Source organism: Lutjanus erythropterus, chromosome 18, assembly GCF_056507025.1.
Source record: "Lutjanus erythropterus isolate fLutEry1 chromosome 18, fLutEry1.hap2, whole genome shotgun sequence".
NCBI classification, from domain to species: domain Eukaryota; kingdom Metazoa; phylum Chordata; class Actinopteri; order Lutjaniformes; family Lutjanidae; genus Lutjanus; species Lutjanus erythropterus.
Window position 1 is genome coordinate 27,812,311 of NC_139334.1, and position 18,815 is coordinate 27,831,125.

Here is an 18,815-nt window from a genome sequence, read left to right on the forward strand (position 1 = left end):
CGCTCCAAATACGCCGAGACAGAGGAGACACAGAGAGAGAAGTAATGAAATCTAACAGATATTTCCCTTTTAAGGTGGAGGCAGTGTGTGTGTGTGTGCGTGTGTGTGTGTGGTTGCACGTGGAGAGCGTTTGTCTTAGCGAGCTGGGGAGTCTCTAACTCAAGCAGGGAGCGGTGTTCAGCTGCTCCATTAGAGTTTGTAAACACACACAAACACACACAGGGTTTACAGTCGGTTCAATAGAGTGAAGTAACGCTCTGTTTGTTTGCTTTCTAAGAAGATACGTCTGTGTCTTTCATCACCGAATCTCTCTCCCGGTCTGGTTGTAATTACCCTGTGAAGCCGAAGCCAAAGTTTGATGGCAGGAGCCAAAGAGATGTGTGTCAGAAATATATCAGAAGACCTCAGACATGATGATAAACAGACTCTCACACACATGAGGCAGATTAGAGATAATCACTGACAGGTGATGTTTTATTGGCGACACCTCTCTGATTGACATCTCACCTTGGTAATCTCGCTGCGGCGGTTGATAGGCCGCGTTCAGACACAATCGGGCAACGCTGCTGTCATCTCATTCAGTCTGAATGGGAGTAGTGTGTTTAAGCTGCAGGGGATGCTAAAAGAAACACAGCGGTGTGCGGCGGTGTGGAGAACCGCAAAGCGATGTCACACTGCAGTGGCCAATCACAAGCCAGCAATCAGACTTTCCTTACAGTGAACCTGAAAATGTGTATGATTTCATTCACTCTCTCAAATTGGACAATATTTAATGTTGTTTTCACTTTGGTAACTAAGGTGTAAAGGGATATTATAATAAACCCATCCTTCATTTTAGCATTTTCTGACTGACACTCCCTAAAATACATCCCTACAACCCTAAGATGTGTCCTTGCTCGGTTTATTTCCTGTACCCAGCTTTACGTCTGGGTCTCTCTGCACTTTATGCTGCAAAATAGCGACACTTTCGGTTTGTGTCCATGTGATGGACAGAGACAAAGAGAAAAGGGAGAGAGCTCGAAGCTGTGTGCAATCAAGGCACAGACTGAATAAAGAAAGCTGCTAGTGAGAAAGCTGGTGAATCAAAGAAATGAAAAGTCAAGATTGTTTCACATTGTGAACACAACTATGCAGATATTTGTTGCAAATAAATAAAACCCATTTAGTTCTTTTTTTGTATCAGTGCCCACTTTCGACAAATAAAAAAATACTAAGCATGTCAATACAACAGGTTCTACAATTATAAATTGAAAGCAAAACTCATAACATAAATGATGCAATCTGTAAACTTTATCTACGTTTCCACCCAAAGTACGCAGAACTTTTAGTCCCAGGAACTATTTTTCAAGGAAAAAAAAGGTTCCTTCAGCTTGTTGTTGTGCTGTGGTCTAAAGACCCATGAAAATTAGGCAAATTATGTTTTTACACGTCATATTTGCATGTGACTATACAGTAATGCTGACATAACAATAAAATAAAATGCTGTGAATACTTGACTGGTCAGTAATGTTCAGTACAGAAAGCCTCACCCCCAAAGTTCCTGCACTTTTGGAAACTACTACTCCCCGAGCAAGGACCTTTTTCAGGGGTAAAATAATGCCTTGGAACTTAATTTAGACCATGGTCCCTGCTATGGAAAAACACTGATACCCTGAAAAGGTTCGTAGTCTCTGGGGAAGGTTACTGCAGTGGAAACACAGCTTTAGTGATGAAGGTGGCAGAGCCAGGAGGCTCTGAAGTGAAAGCTCGACCAGAGACGCCAGAAGATTTAACATCAAAGTAACTGGTAGTTTATTAACCGGTGGGAAAATGTCCTCAAAATGGCCTTACTACACCTGGGTTGTCCTGATGAGATAAAAACCCGCCTATGTGGTGCTCGAGGGTGAGACCAGAGTCTGATGGCACTCACACACTCCCATGAACACACACAAACACACACACAAGCGCAGACATTGAGATGGTAATTAGCTCCTCTATCTCCTGCTGCATTTAGAAAGTAAAAGAGACATCTGATGACCGGTCAGCCACCTCCCCAGCTTTTGTCCTGGGAGACACACACACACACACAGACCTATAAAGGGAGTGAGTGAGCCATGCCTCAGTGCTCTCACCCTCCACACCCACACATCAGGAACAATAGGTCTCTCTGACTCGCTACACTCTCTTTGTCTGCCGTCTTCTCAATACAACTCAATAAATCGCCCTGACAGGTTTCCAAACTCTCAGGATCGGACGATTCAAATGAACTCTTGCATTGTTATCGGGTGAAGAAGATGATGAGCATTGTTTGGTCCTTGTGACGCTTCACGCACCCATTTTGTGCTCTTTCACCGTCCGTCAAACTGTGTTTTACACCGTTTACGCATCTTGAACTTTACTGTATCTCTGGGGACAGAAGAATTGGGCTTGACATTGGGGGAAAGATGGGTGCAGGTACTGTGTGTTGTTTATCAGTGGCGAGGGAAGACCTCCAGTGAAACCACAACCTCACATCTGTTTTGGCAAAGTACATAACTCATACAAGATGGACCAATTTAAAGACGGGGCAGAAGAGCAACTTTCCCCGTCTGTGGCATCTTTTAGCAATTACAAAAACATGTAACAATGAAATCCTGGAGGGCCTTTCCCAAAAATTTCTGTGATCTAAGAGGACACCAGAAAATGGACAACCAGGGACAGATTCCCGAAAGACATAAAACCTTCATCTCTCAGGCTTTGAACTGGTAATACTTGGTCCAACCACATAACAAACACTATTAACAAGGATTCAGACCTGACCTTGGACTCGTCCTAATGGACTTAGATCTGACTTACTCTCACAGACCTGTAACCTGACTTGGACAGGTCTTAAAGATGTGAGGTTTTATCATATCTCTGATAACTGAGGACTTGACCTTGACTCATCTAAACTGACTTGCCTTAGACTTATCTCAAAGGACTGACGACTTGATTTGGGCTTGTCTCAGGTCACATGAGATTTGATTTTGAGATTTGGTGTAGATTATCTAAAATCACTTGAGACTTTATCTGGACTTGTCTTGAATGACTTGAGACCTTACTTGAGACTTGCATGACAGACTTGAGACTTGTACTTTTCTAAGATCACTTGAGACTTGACTTGAATTTGTCTTAAATGCCATAAGACCTGACTTGGACTTGTCAAAATGACTTCAGATTTGATGCAAATTATCTTGGACTTGTCTGAAATTCCTTGAAATTTGACTTGGACTTGCCTCATGACCCGATACTACTACTTACTTCAAATGACTTGAGACTTTACATGGACTAATCTCAAAGGAACTGGGACTTGATGTAAGACATGCCTCAAATGACTCCAAACTTGATTTGGGATTTGCTCGACAAACTTGAGGTTTTTCTCACTGGACTTGGACTTGTCGAAATGACTTGAGATTTGATGTGGATTATCTGAAATCACTTGAGACTTCTGGACCTGTCTCAAAGTATATGAGACGTGGACGTCTCAAATGACTCAGTGCTCGTCTAAATTGACTTGACACTTGACTTGAACGCTGTAAATGACTTGAAACTTTAGAGTTATTTCAAATAACTTGAAACTTGATTTCAACTTTTCTCAAATTACTTTATTTAATTTAGGTCTTATCTTAATTGACTTGACATTTAACTTGGACATCTTGAAGGACTTGAGAATTTAAGTCAGTGACTTGGGACTTGAGACCCTTCACCACTGCATGAAACTATTAAATGCTATATTTTAGCAGTAGTGTATGTTTTGTTTTGGAGAAGTGGTTTTCCGTGACTGACCAATGCTCCGTTTTGTGTTTCACCAACAGAGGCTCCGTACTGGACCAGACCTGACCGGATGGACAAGAAGCTCCTGGCTGTTCCAGCCGCCAACACGGTCAAGTTCCGCTGCGCCGCCGCCGGAAACCCAACGCCCACCATCCACTGGCTCAAGAACGGCAAAGAGTTCAAGGGAGAGCAGAGGATGGGAGGCATCAAGGTGAGAGAACTGTTAACACCTAAAGGTTACAGGAGCCCGACCGTGATTTAAAAGATTCAAATCCTCACAGCAGCTCCAAAAAGAATCTTCCTGGAGGAGGTGATGCTCTGCCATCCTTGAGCTCGCATCAAAGTGCCTTTTAGCAAGGCATCTTAATCCCCTGCTAGTCCAGTGGAGCTGCTGTGTGTGCATCAGGAGATCGGTCTGAGTGTTGCGATGCTCCCTGGTGTGAATTTCTATAACTGGGAGAGTGTGAAGAAGAGTGTTGAAAGAGCGCTCATGCTCACTGAGTCTTCCCACGGAAAATAAAGGTCAAGGAAACTCGCCACAGGGACGGACGCCCCCAGCAGGACTCGGGCCGCTCTGAGCCGACCGAAGTAAATTTAGAGGGCCGAGCTGCTGTGCTGAAAACAGACTGGTCCGCAGATACATGCGTGCTCGCGTGATAGCTTAGTGTTGACAGTAATGCAGTGCAGCAAACAGCTGTTGTACTCAGTTTTGTCATCGGATTCACTCTAAACACTGAGCTCTCATGTGGAATGGCACTGCTTAAAGTAACAGGGCTTGGTTTACTTTTGTCTTCCTTTAATGGCCCTGAGCTGTAGGATTAAAAGACAAACTCGGTGTGGTAAGGACATCGGAATTCAAACAGTCAAAACGTGTGTTTTGGTTCAAAATAAACTCAAACTTAATGACATATAAATTCAAAAATTTTGCCCAGAGATGCAAATTCTTCCGTGATCATTCTGTCCTGTGTCTCTGTCTCCGTCCCTCTCAGTCCTCACACAATTTTAGTGTAAAACATTGACTTGACACTTTCTTTTTTGCAGCTTTGTCACCTTAAAACTGACTGCATTCCAGAGTTATTTCAATGCAGAATGTGTTTGTTTCCCTGCTTTAAAAAGAAATGTGCTTTTTTTTAAAATGCAATTTAAGTCTAATCTGTTTCTCTGACTTTTTTCAGACTTTAAAGAAACATTGAAATGAAAAGTGCCCTTTTAAGCCTTTTAGATCACATTTCCCAGTCATGACTTAACAATATATGCCAAAAAATAAATTTCTTTGTATTCTTATATCAAAATATAACGTTTTCTTCTCATAAAACAAAATATGATGTCTACTTACGTAAGCTTGAACCAGTCAATTTCAACCATCAATCCATTTTCAACTTTAAGCAGCAGTAAGCTAAGATTCATTAGCTAGCAATAACATGGTATGTCAGGCTATGACACTCTCCTCCCAACATTATGTCCTGCCAGCATATCCTGTTTCACTCAGAAATGCATCAAAATATGGAATCTAAATACTCTTACAATGCAGTTTCATGTGAACTTAAAGGCCTGTGCTTCTGCATCTTCGTGTGGCTCTGCTGCACGGAGAAAGATAATGCTAAATGCTTAAACTTAGTGTAACTGAAGTGCAAGAAGAGAAGTGTCATAAAATTCAACAGTGACTCATTCATGTCACTTAGAGACCAAAACCTCCCTAAAGTTTGCTAACATTAGCCACCAGAATCTACTGGTCATATCAGGTCAAGTACAGGTTATTTTTATTTTATACTGCAGTGAAGAAAGAGAATAGTGGACCAACTTTAAAAATCGGTAACGCATAATTAAATGTCAGAGCGATTGTGTTCACCTAACTTGTTAACTGAATTTGAGAAAAACTTTGTGAACAATTCTGAAAAAACTGAAACTGAAAAACTCATCATTTGTGTTTCCGCTAAAGTTCTCTTTTTTCAGCGTAGGTGTACCGAACTGTTGTATTGCTTATGAATTCATTGTTATGTAAGAGGCAGAATGAGTTATTTTGTCTGTCAAACCTTACATAATCTCGCTTTAATTTAATCGAATGTTGCACAATTATAGCAGAAACTTCAGCATCTGTTATAAAGACGATACGCAGAAAAGTTAACTTAAGTTGCGTCCTCTGTCTTGAGCAGAGTAAACATGTGTCAGGCTGGCAGCGAGGCACCGAGAGACGCTCCCCTCCCCAGCGGAGGCCTGGCATTTAAAGAGTTAAATGTAATGAGATCCTGCAGCTATTAACAGTTTACAAAGATCTCCAACATCTGCTCCCAGCAGACCAACAGCAGTTGTCTCCCTCCCTCTGTCCCCACTCTCTCTCTCTCACTCACACACACACACACACACACACACACACACATATACACACACACACACAGAGATTCACACACACCTGTCACCAGCCCTCAGGACACTGGAGTGGCTCCCCGACAGCAACTTTTAGCATGAAGATTTGCCGATAATAAAGTTTTCTTAGCAGCAAATTAATCCCCAAACTGACCGGCCAGAGCACTCAGATATTTATTCCATCTGTTCACCTAATCACAAATCCCTGAGTGTCCCTTTTCAGGAGAAAACGACTCACCAATGGAAAGTTAAAGAGCGTTTTTATGGTGACTGAAGCTGTATTAAGATATTAATGTCAGCTTAATCAGTATAATGTCTCACAGTAGACTGGACCTGTGCAGTGCTTACCACTTAATTTATTTCCCTCTGCAGCAGTAGCCAAGTTGTCCCCTCCCCTGCTTCAACACATGCTCCTATGGGATGTTAAATGTATAATTAGAGGGTGATATGTACAGCTGACGCTCCATAGTAAGCCTTCGCAGCGTATGTGAGGTCCGGTTGGCCTTGTACTGTATTGTGTCAGTCTGAGCTGCGACACTATAAGTTGTCAACAGGCCGCAGAGAAAAATTCCTGGACATTTTCCGCTCTGTGCAGCTCAGCGGGCCGAGCTTGGCACCGACCATCGCTGTGGGTGCTGTTCATGCTATGGCCACCCAAGTACAGTATGGACAACTCATACTGTGAAAATATTTAGGATAAAGGTGAGCACAACCAACGGGACATTGCTTAAATGTATTTGTGGTAAATGTCAATCGATTTGTGGCACTGATTGATTTTGTTTGCGGAGTCGCAGCTTGAAAAAGCTTTAAAGCAGAATGACAGCAGAGATGTTCAACATTTTATCTTTCTCAGCACTGATTCTATAAGCTGAACTTGTATTTTGTAACCGCTGTAAACTATTAAACCACCATGGCTGTGATATGATTGTTATTTATATGTTATATAGCCAGGACATAGGCCTGGTGTCTTTAAGCACATGTCTGAATAATCTAATCTGATGGAGATGTAAGATGGGCAGTTATTGAGACGTTTGTGTCTTTGTGGAGACATTATCACGTGTCCCTCCCCTTCCCTCCCTCCCGCCCCGAGGCCGTTTTAAAATCCAGTTAGCCGATCACCATGTGGCCGCTGTTGGCCTTGAGGGAGGTGAGCCGAGAGGTCATCCTCTATAGAATCGGGGCTGTGGGTGACAGACAGGCCTGTGACACGGCCCGGCTTCAGGGGGGTCAGGGGTAACAGCTTCACCCCATCCTGATGTCAAAACCTCTGCTAACCTCCGCCACCACCCTCCTCCTGCACACACTGCACAAAATCAGACCAATGAAATTTTAATCAGAACTGTCCACAATGAATCATTTCGCTCTGAAAGATATTTGCACTGAAGATCAAGTCACATTATGTGCAATTAAGTTGAGTGATGTGCCTAATATCACCTAATTTTTAACATCGTTATCCCTCAAAGCTTCGTTTTCCTGCTGCCCTTCATTAATTGTTGTTTGCATTTCCCAGATCACCTGTCAGTCAAACAGCATGAGAAGCATTGTGTTACTTTGATTCTTTATTCCTTTAAAGTTTCTGTAGATGCCTCTTTTTGCCTCTTTTGTCTTTGTCCTTTCAGACATGGTGGCTAATGCTAATGCTAACTGTCAACTTGGTTTATTAATGATAACTTTTTTTGCACTGTGGAAGCTGCAGAAAAATGGTTGAAATATGTTTTTTTTTTGTCTCAAACAGAACCAGAAATCCAACACATTGTTGGTCACTTTTTATAAAGTTACTCTTCAGCCTCTCTTTTTTTTTGGTCTTACTTCAACCAATCCTACAACTCTGGACAGCAGATAAATCTGTGTCAACATAAATTGATTTACTTACTTTAAGTAATTCTGTTACTGCAGTTTTCCCTCATATTCTTCATACTTTTTTTGCCAATATTGACATACATTTTGCAGGTTCCAGCTGATATTAGTGAAGAGTCCTTGGGGTTTGGACTGTCGATCAGACAAGAGAAGCAATTTGAAGATGTTGCTTTGGGCTTTTTTGACTTTTTTTATTTAATAGAATAAATAATTAATCGTGAAAATAATCATTATTGGCAGACCTAGGACAATCTGTATTTAGCCACCAACTGGCTGAGAATTGACTCGTCATTGTGACATGTAAAAGTCATAATTCAACAAACATTTTTTGCAGTGCATTCAGTCTCACCGTGTCACAGCCCTCGTCACCCCACCTCACATCTGTCTGTGATGAGTTCATCTTGCGGGGTGAGAGGGTAGACGGGTGGTGGGTTGGGGGGCATCCTGAGCCCTGACAGGCTGACAATGGCCTTCTAAAGACTCTATTCCTCCAACGGGGTCCTCAAGGTGAAGCCGTCTTACTCCTGCATCCGTATTGAAACGACACGATCACTTTTGATTTGACAGCCGTGGTTAATTTCAGCTGAATGAATCGCGTCCGTGTCTGACTTTTTTTTTTAAGGTTCGGATGGCCGACGGGGTGATTCTGTCGCACGCCTCTCGAGGCTGACAGCGTGTTTGTGGCTGTAAGTGACTGACTTGCTGAGTGATCCGTGCTGATCGGCACAGCGGAGTCCTCTCCGCTCAGCACTGCCTACCAGCAAGTTTGTCACTTACTTTGAGTGCCGTCAGATCTGCGCTCGTGTGAGAGAAAGTTACTGACTGAACGGACCATTAAGGTCCATTACCCACCTACAAAAACACCTCCTGTCTGCACACTGGAGTGCTTAAAAGTGGCACTTTGTGAGGATGCACAGTGTTCTCCTTTGTTCCCTAAAGACATCCAATTTAACGAGCAGTTTCATCTTCTATAGAGTCCTGAAATTACATTTATTTTGTAAAATATGACAAGATATATATATATATATATATATATATATATATTCTCACCAGGCTCACTTTCTGCAAGTCTAAACTAGAAAAGCTCACAGGTACATTAAGGCAGTTTGGTTCTCCTGTTCCCAACATATATCAGTGGAGTCAAAAAGATTCTGTAAGTTGAGCAGTATCACAACTTTTTAAAATGTGAGTATGAGATTAAATAACAGTGGATAACAAGGACTCTCTGCAGCATTTATCCTGCAAGTATCTCAATGGACACCAAACCTTCTCTAGTTTCCTAAGTTGACGGCACAATCAAGGAAAAATGTGCTTTATCAAGCTTTTTATAAGGGTGATGGACGTGTTAATGTCATTCTGTTCAGAGAGCCTCTTATACTTTTATGGAAGAAAAGATTCACAGCTGATACAGCAGGGATGAATAGAATAAATGAAATACAGAAACAAACCCAAGGAGACTGTATCATTTTGATATTGATGTTAAAATAAAGGTAATATGAATATGAGATGGTGTCATTGTCCAGCTCTGGTATAATGGAGATGTCTGTCTGACTACAGCTACACAAAATGTTATTCAGTTCTATTTTCTGATTGTGCTCTACTTTAATTCATTCATGAAGGATATTTTGTATTATGAACTTTTTAAGGACAAAAACAGTCAGTAGCAGTTCTTTAATCCCCCTTTGTATCTTTCTCAGTGGTCTGAATTAGTGCAGAGCAGACATACGTCACTTTCCCTTTTGGGTGAAAACAAAAGTGCCGGAAAGTTGTGTCGCGTTTTGCACATAAAACAGTTTATAAAATTAATAAATAAATAAAAATTATATTTTTTACTTCCACAAAGAGCGAAAGGAAAGTAAAAGAAGACATCTGTAGTTTCAGGCCATCAGCAGAGAGACATGAATGATAAACTGAGGTACCAAGCCAGTCAATAAACACATCACTGTAACAAAAGTTTTTACAGTGAAAAAATATTGCCTTGTGATAAAACACCTGAGTTTGGTTTAACAGTCTGTCCACTCCAGAGACCACCGGGGCCAGAGGCTGTTTTTAATGTTTTAATAATAATAAAACAATGATCTAATAATGAACCTTGTAAACAGCATAAAGTACTACATCTTCTACTTCTCAGCTCATAGTTAAAGGTTGCATAATAAGCAGAAATGGCAATCAACATAGAGACAGAATAGAGTATCTGCAAAATAAATCCTCTTTCAACAACCTCAGTATGAAAATGTCAATATTGGAACTGTAATTATCTCTCTTACTCAGACAAATCCTGGGATTTTTCAGCCCTACAGGTTTATATAGTTAAACACTGACATCTTCTCAGTATATTCTCTCCCATGCGCACTTTGGAGGTTGTTGGTGTCTATCTTAACAACACTTTGTACGTCTATTGAAATGCAGCGCAGAGAACTAAACGGTGCATTTGTTGAAATTAAATGAAACGGTAAATAGGATGTGTGGCTCATTTGTAAAATGGAAAATAAAATTCCAGCAGGGCGACGTGCCGGAGCATTGTGCGCCTTCCCAGACAACTGTGGCGCTCCGAGCCCGCTCCATTATGGCGGGGCAGGGCCTAAAGGTTAAAGTTCACCTCTCTATTGAGCCATCAGATGGAGGTGGGGAGAGATGGGCGTGTCGCCAGCCCATTGAGCCGTCCTGAGCCTTTGACAGCCAAAGCCGATGCTGTTGTATGCCGCCACATATGGCGGAAGGGATTTTATTGTGTTCATGCTAAACTGCGGCGGCACAAGCGAGACAAAAGTTGACAATGTAATTATTGTGTTTCATTCCATCCAGGTCGCTCGGCGCTTAACTGATTTTTCAATCCCTGTTTTGACAGGTTTCCAAGGCTCTTAAACTGGCTCCACACTGTTACTTTTTAAGACTTTAAGCACTTTAAATCCGTGTTTTTTCCAATCCAGATTTTAACACAGCCTGGATTGTGAGTCTCTGTAGGCCGCGGAGGAATTTCTACACTTTGCAAGATTATTTTTGGCCTCTTTTTAATTTTAGACCTGCCACACTCATTCACTTTCCTCCCCTGTCGCTTTACCCAAACACACCACGGATATCAAAAGACAGATTATCCTATTTATTTGGTTTTCTTGCCCATTTTTTCCTCCTTTGAACTCTCATACGTCCAATTTTACAGTCTTCTCCTGCGTGTTGATGCAACGGCATGTAGAGCCAAACTCAGGCAACAGACCCACAAACTTTGCCAGCTTTAATAGCAAGCCCCGAGGACCGCTTCTATCAGTTTCCGCTTTCTCTGTGGGTCAAATTAGACGGTAGCACAGATCCGGGCCACTAGTCCGCTCTGACACAGTCATAAATTCTGGTAACTGGCCCCGCTGGTTCTGACAGGGCTATTTTGCGAGGTGAAGACGGAGGCTTTGGACTATAAAGGGAGCAGAGCTTCCTGTGTTTTCTCAGACAACTGCCGCACTGCAAAAAATGTCTGTATCTTTATGAGCCGTTCAAGCTGGCGGTGGAGTTGTGAATTCTTGTTTTGATAAAAATAAGTGAAGGAATCTGCCAGCAGGGTGAGGTAACTCCACTGTTTTCCATGGCAGGTTCTGCAAGGCAAGCAAAAATATCTTAAAATAAGGCAGATAACTTTATTCATCTCAAGATATTCCATGCACAAAAGGCTGAATTCAGTACAAATCCTCACCTGCTCCTCTTTTCTTTTTCCTTTATGCAAAGACTATATGTCGATTTAATGTCTCACTTTTTGCAGTGTAAAGCTCCCTGTCCATTCCCATGGCTTGTGCCCTTCTGTAGGTCCACAGCCAAAGCCCTAAAACCTTTAAAGCCTTGTATGACTCTAACGTAAGCTCCTTAATAATTTAATTCTGTTTGGAATCTGGCGTGATTGGAATGGATGGGATTATCACGTTTGGGAACTAATGCTGCAGGTTCAACGGGGGTTAGCCAGTGTAACATGGTAATAAAAGCGAGCGGCATGTATGGAGAAAATAATTAAATGTGCAGAGGGAAAGACAGAGGGGGAATTAAAGTGGAAATGCCACTCAAAGTCGAAGATTATCACAAATTATTAACTTCGAGTAATTACGTTTGAGGTGATATTGCAGTGAAAAATTGCCTTTCTCTAATAGTTTTCCACAGTTTAAGCAGCCATGAGTCTGGATTTAAAATATTAAAGCAAGACTGTGCAACTTTTGCTGAAAGTGACCACTGTCTGTTCTAACAAGTGACAGTTATTGGGATATTGATTGTTTAATTGCACTTGAATTCAACTTTTCTTTTGTTGGTGGAAAGTTGTCTTATTTCCTATTTCAAAAGTTAGTTTTGCTTTAAAATAGAAAGTAGAGCTGCAAACATTAGTTGACTAATTGATTGGTCAATAGCAGAGAAATAATCAGTGACTATATCGATAACCGATTAATCATTAAAGTAAGTTTTCATTCAGTGTATCATATTAAACTGAACATCTTTGGACTGACAAAACAAGACGCTTACTGTAAAGTCATCACACACTTTGCACAGTTTTCTGACATTTTATTGATGAAATGATGAATTTTTTATTCTAGAAAATAATCAGTTGTAGCTGTAACTGATTTTTTTGTACTTAAGTTTTTGGAAAAGGTACTTATTTCAAAGATTTGTTCCTTTTCAACTTCCATTACAGCAAAAACATCGGAATAGTTAAATAATGAAACAAATTACAGACAAAACAAGATGAAGTCATGCCTGGTTAGTAATCTGGTATCTCCAGTTTGAGGATTCTTGTGATGATGAAGGGGCAGTTCAGCCCCAAATCAAAAATGCTAATTTTTCCTCTAACCTGTACTGCTGTTTATCCATCTAGAAAGTTTTGGTGTAATTTGCCAAGTTTTGGAGATATCAGCTGTAGAGATGGCACTCAAAGCACCAATGTCTCCTCCCAGAAATCATGACCAAGTTACTGAAGATAATCCATCTCATTGTGAGTGCCATCTACTGTAGTTTCATTATATTTGAGAGAAGACAGACATTCCTGCATCTCAAAAATTCTACAGGCCAGAGGAAAAATAGTTTTGATTTTGGGATGAACTGTCCCTTTAAAGAGGATCACATGCCACTCTTCAGATTGTGTCAGAAATCCCCCGTTTTATCGAGCTGAAACAAAATGATCATTTTTCTTAGATTGTTAACACACAGGACTTTTAACTTGACAGCAGCCGTAATTGTCTGAAGCTGAATGTGGCATCAGAATCTGCACAGCTGTCAGATAAATGAAGAGGGGTCAAAAGTACAAGCGAAGCAAAGAAAGTACCTCAAAGTGCCAGTACTTACGAGGTACTTTTGAGTCTATAAGTTATGAAATGAGGACCTGAATAAGAGCGAACTCTGATCACAGTCTCTCTTTCTGTTTCTGTTGGTGGTCTTGGCCTCCTCTGAGCGTCGACTCCAGCTCGTATTTTACCACCTTTTAGCTTCCCTCCTCATGCGTCGCCGGGTTTATTTCTCCCCCTTCCTTCTCCTCCTCCTCCTCCTCCTCCTCTCTGGGCTCGGCGACCGCAGCAGAAGGCGTCACTCATCTGCTCATGAGAGCAGCCATTGACTTCAGTTTGACTCCTCGGCTCTGAGAGGGGGGTAGACGGGGTGGAGCCAGCCGCTCCGAAAAAAAACCATTTGCCAGCGTTGTGAGCTGCTCTATGTTACCATGCAACTGCAAAAAGCACACACAGGCATAATATTTACACTGGTACATTATTTTCCGCATGCGCCTCCAAGAGGGAGCGAGTGGAGGAGTGTCTACTGTAAGACAGAGGGAGGAGAAGGAGGGGAGGAGAGTGTGTATCTGCAAATATATACGTTCTGTAGTGTGAGTGGCTGCAGCTGAACGCGTGGGGTTAAACGTTTGTGAAAACACTGGGCGCTCTCCGGGTCGGCACATTTTCCAGGTGATGTGAAGTGTTCCACCCTGAAAAGCCTCTTTGTTGACATCCCTCAGTAATTCTGACCCCTTTCGGAGGTGTTCACTCCACGCTCGTCCCTACACAGCGGCGGCGGCGTCTCAGCACATGTTTCCACTTAAGCCGAGGAGGTCGTCCCTCTTGGCCCGTGGAGGCTTCTGCCTATCGATGCGTAGCAGGTTCTCTGTTCTCGCCTCGCTGTGCCGGGGCCGCTCGCTCTGCCTCTGAGCAGCTTCTGAATCTGTCAAGTTAGTATCTGTCTGCTGCCTGCCACCATCCACACACACACACACACACACACACACACACACCTGGTTTGAATTACTACGCAAAATTTACCCTTCGACTCTCCGGGGATGGATTGCTCTTGACTGGCACAGTGGAACCAATTTCAGAGGTGCAAAAAAAAAAAAGAAATCTCTCTGCAGACAGACTTTTAAGAGCCTTTACTGAGTCTCTCTTATGAAAATAATCCCATATGAAATGTTCTGTATATCATTACTTCAATTAGTTCAACTGATTGCTCAATTTGAAGCTTTGTGAGGTTCTGTTTTTAATTCTCCTGCCGTCATTGTTTGCAAGTTTGTCGTGCATCTTAAGAATTGTTAAGTGTGTCCTGACACAGTTGTCCCAATATGGGTATTTTAAACTTCGATACAATACTAGAATAAAAAAATGATGTTTGATACCTCTTTTGGACAAAAAGGAAAGAAGTCCTACGCACTCAAAATAGTTTTTTCTCCTTTTAAGATTAACAACCTGCAGCGCTGGTTTTGCTGCAAGCCAACAATCTTTTTTTTTTGTAGTATTGATATTACGATTTGACTTAAGAACCTTAGTACACACATTCTTTACTTAAGCAGAAGTAGAAAATCAAAAGCACTGATTCAACTTCTTCACTCAAGTAAAAGTGAAAAAGTTCAGGCTCTGAAATTAGAAGAAAAAAAGTAAAGCCGCCCTTTGAGGGACATTTCCAGTGGCTGTCTCTGTGCAAACCTCACCTTTTCTCTGCGGTCGAGTCTTCTTCTCTTGTCTGTTTCGTCTTGTTATGCACAGAGTGGATCTACAGAAGTATTGAAAGGGTGGAAAGAAGGTGGCATAAAGGCTTAAAGTTAAACCTCTAACTTAAAAAGATTACATCGTTGTGGCACAGGAGTAAAAGATTGTTGAAATACCCCAATGGCTGTGGCATTAGAAATCAATAAACTTTCTCCAGCTGCTGCAAGCAGTCAGAGACACTGGTGAGCATTTGGGTTTAATCAGGTTTAATCCGTCCCTTTCACAATCAAACACAAGATACTATTAGCTCACTAAACACAGCGCAGTTCAACAGAACAACCACGCCACGACCATCTGCAGCCGTTTCGTACAGTTGACGTTGGCGACCTTTAACACACATTTAAGCAGGAAATAAAAAAAAGTCATCAGCTGGGACCGAGAGAGGTTACCTGCTGCATGGACAGCGGACCTGAGTGAACTCAAGCCGTAAGGGTCTACAGGGAGCGTCACCTCCTGCTGCATTCACTTGCACTCTGACATCAGAGCTTCACTTGAAAATTTCACACCAGCCACAACTTTTTTTTTTACATACATATATATACTTTTGAATTAGATCATCCAAAACTGGAGTGGCAGCACGAGTCACAAGACATATTTTAGGGGTGGCAACTGCCATACCATGCAACCCATCAATAATCAATAATCAATAATTCCCCTCAGATGCATTAAAATTAAAGTAACTGTGATCCAGCTCTGTGTGGATATGGAGCCACAGACCTGTTTCCCTCTAAGACGTTCATGTCAAAAGATTGTTTTCTGCTCTGCATCAGCCGGTATACATTTAATGAAAGATGGTTAAAGACGTATTACCATTTTAAATGTTTGTTCAAAGGGGTCTGCACCTCGGTAAACACGCGCCGCACGCAGCACGCTCCTGTTTACCGACCTGGCCGCTCTGTGATGTTTTATACCAAAGGATATCAAAGGAGAAAGAGGGCGAGGGAGGGAAGAGATCTGAAGCAGGAGAGGAGGCGTCTCTCTGGACAGGCCACTCATTTGTGAAAACGGGAGAATTTCTGTTCGGTTTCCTTCCAAAATCTTCTCGTATTCGTCTTTTAAAGGATGATATATAAAGTCCTAAAACGTAGACTCGACTTGATTTTGATTATGTATCATCAGAGGGAAACTAAAACAGTAAGGCGGGCGACAGGAAGTGTTGGTTGATTAGGGTTTGTGTTCTTTTGTTTGCTTTGTTCTGCGCGTGTTCTGAATGTTTACGTTTGTTGATTTGATTGAGTTTTGTATGAAATCTAAAATATGAAAGATAAAAAAGAAGGTAGGACTTCAGAGGTACACTCTTAGGAATATAAGTGCCCATAGGAGAACCCTTTTTTGTTCCTGGCAGAACCATTTACATAGGTTCCACTTGAAAATATTTCAGAGGGTTCTTAGAACCCAACATAAAGGGAGAACCATCTGTAAGAGGTTTCACCCAGAACCGCCTATGAAAGGTTCTACAGAAAACCCTTCTATGATGTAATGGTTCCACCCAGAACCCTCTCTGGGGCTTCTATTCAGAACTGTTCCACCTTTTAGAGGTGCTAACAAAAAACCACCAAAGTGGTTCTACTGAGAACCTGTTTATATTCCAAGGGTTTTATCTAGATACCACCCGGGGGTTCTACCAAAAAAAGAACCCCTTGGAACCTTTGTTGAAAGAGTTCTTCAAAGATTTCAACAAGCTTTGAAGAACTCTTTCATCCATAAAGGGTTCTTTGGACGAAAAGGGTTCCTAATGTGACACTATAAAAAAAAACATCTTGACAAACCCTTTCTCCAAAAAAGGGTTCTTCAGAACTAAATGGTTCATATGTAGAACCTCAACCTTCCTGGAACCCTTATTTCCAGAGTGTGTTCACTTCTTCCTGCTCCTTTTTGAACATGAATTATTTATTTCTGCTGAACATTTCCTGTTGAGTTCAATTGTTAATCTTGTTTTTTGTGTTTTTCTTTTCTTACATGCATATTTTATCTTTATTTTTTTATTATATTATGTTCAGAATGCAGTCTAATCCAACACGTTCTGACTCTTCTCCTCTTCTTTCTCCTCCCTCCTCTCTGTCCTCCCCTCAGCTGAGACACCAGCAGTGGAGTCTGGTGATGGAGAGCGCCGTGCCGTCAGACCGGGGAAACTACACCTGCGTGGTGCAGAACAAGTACGGCGCCATCTCCCACACCTACCAGCTGGATGTGTTAGGTAAACAACACGGAAACATTTACTTTCACTTCTGCTTCTGTGTAAACAACGAATAAATTATCATGCACAAGTGGTTTTCAAAAAAAAACCCACGGGAGTTGAAGATTTATTTTTTTTTTAAGACTACCTCACATCTATATTTCCTGCAGACTGACTTGCGCTAATGACTCCACGCTTTCCTCCCGCAGAGCGCTCCCCTCACAGGCCCATCCTCCAGGCCGGTCTCCCGGCCAATCAGACGGTGGTGGTGGGCAGCGACGTGGAGTTCCACTGCAAGGTCTACAGCGACGCCCAGCCACACATCCAGTGGCTGAAGCACATCGAGGTCAATGGCAGCCGCTACGGCCCCGATGGCGTCCCCTACGTCAACATCCTGAAGGTGGGTCCGCGGCCCCGGCGCTCTAATGAGCCGCTCTGCGTCTCGGCGGCGTCTGCCTGGAGTAGATTTCAGCCGATGATAATTTCACTCATAATTAATCTCTCCTAAATGTCTTGTTTAATGAGTTTTTACAGTAGGTGGGTCTGCGGGGCCCACAGGCACTTTTCACTGCAGCGTATAATTGATGAAAACTACACCTTCATTATGGCAAAGAAAAGCTACACCTGCACTTTCCTCCATACTGCTGCATATAGAAACATATACACTCATTAACCCAGTAATATCACTGTAGATTACTGTGTCGGTCTCTGTTCTTACATGTGACACCTGCACAGCTGCAGTTTGGCACTTCATTCTATCGCTGGCCTCAACTGATGAAGGTGGATTAAATTCAAATTCAATCATAATTAAAGGTGGATTTTTTTTCTTTCTTCTTGCTGTGAAAGCATCCAACATAGTTCAGCTCAGGATTTTACTCACTGATTGTCAAAGCACTCCCTCATCAATAGATGGATGTGTTAGCAGTTAGCAGTTAGCAGTGTTGCTACTTTGGAAGCAGTGATTTGCACGATACCCGTTACTTCACACTGGAAGAAAATATACAGCAAAGCTACCTTAAAAATGAAACACCCTACCATTCATGTGAATATCAATCAGTCAGTAGTAAAGCAATGAAAAAATGTAGTTTCAGTCTTTAACTACACAAAAAATGGCAAAAAAAAAAAAGTTGTCTAATATGAATGTACATGTACTCCTAGTTTAATTACATACTCACTAACACTGTATATATATGTTGTATAACTGAGCTAATCATGTTTCCATTCTTTAATTTTGCGATATAAACTGATAAAGACAGGGGTTGAATTGATAATGGCATAGTTTACTGGAGTGCAAAAGGCTGCACATGATCCAAATCTATCAACTTCCTGACATTATGAATCTCTTACAGGCCAAAAGTATTAATATTGTTATAATATTTCAGCTGACCAGCCCAGCCTAGGATCATACTGGTCATACTGTAGTTAAACAGGAAATTTGGGATATTACAGAAGAATATTTTTGGTTAAGGTTGAGGTAAATCTAAACATTTGCCCGTGATGGGAGAGATTGGCCAATCACAGGACGGCAAGATAGTTGTTGACAACCTTGGGGATGAGATTTGCATTGTTTGATTCACTGTGTGACAGATTAACAGTCAGTACAAGAATGCAGTTTCCTTGCTGGATCATAAAATCTATCTTACTGCAAAAGGATTACT

The 18,815-nt window shown here is 41.8% G+C and overlaps 1 protein-coding gene across 6 annotated transcripts in view; it reads left to right on the forward strand.

Moving 5' to 3' along the window:
• The window catches only part of fgfr3 (fibroblast growth factor receptor 3), a 104,429-nt gene that overhangs the window by 57,317 nt on the left and 28,297 nt on the right, over positions 1-18,815 (forward strand). For all 6 annotated transcript variants that reach the window (XM_084742156.1, XM_084742155.1, XM_084742158.1 and 3 more), the window contains exons 5-7: positions 3,813-3,982; positions 17,055-17,178; positions 17,367-17,557. In XM_084742156.1, the coding sequence (XP_084598282.1) occupies positions 3,813-3,982; positions 17,055-17,178; positions 17,367-17,557 (485 nt within the window). The remainder of the gene's footprint in view (positions 1-3,812; positions 3,983-17,054; positions 17,179-17,366; positions 17,558-18,815) is intronic.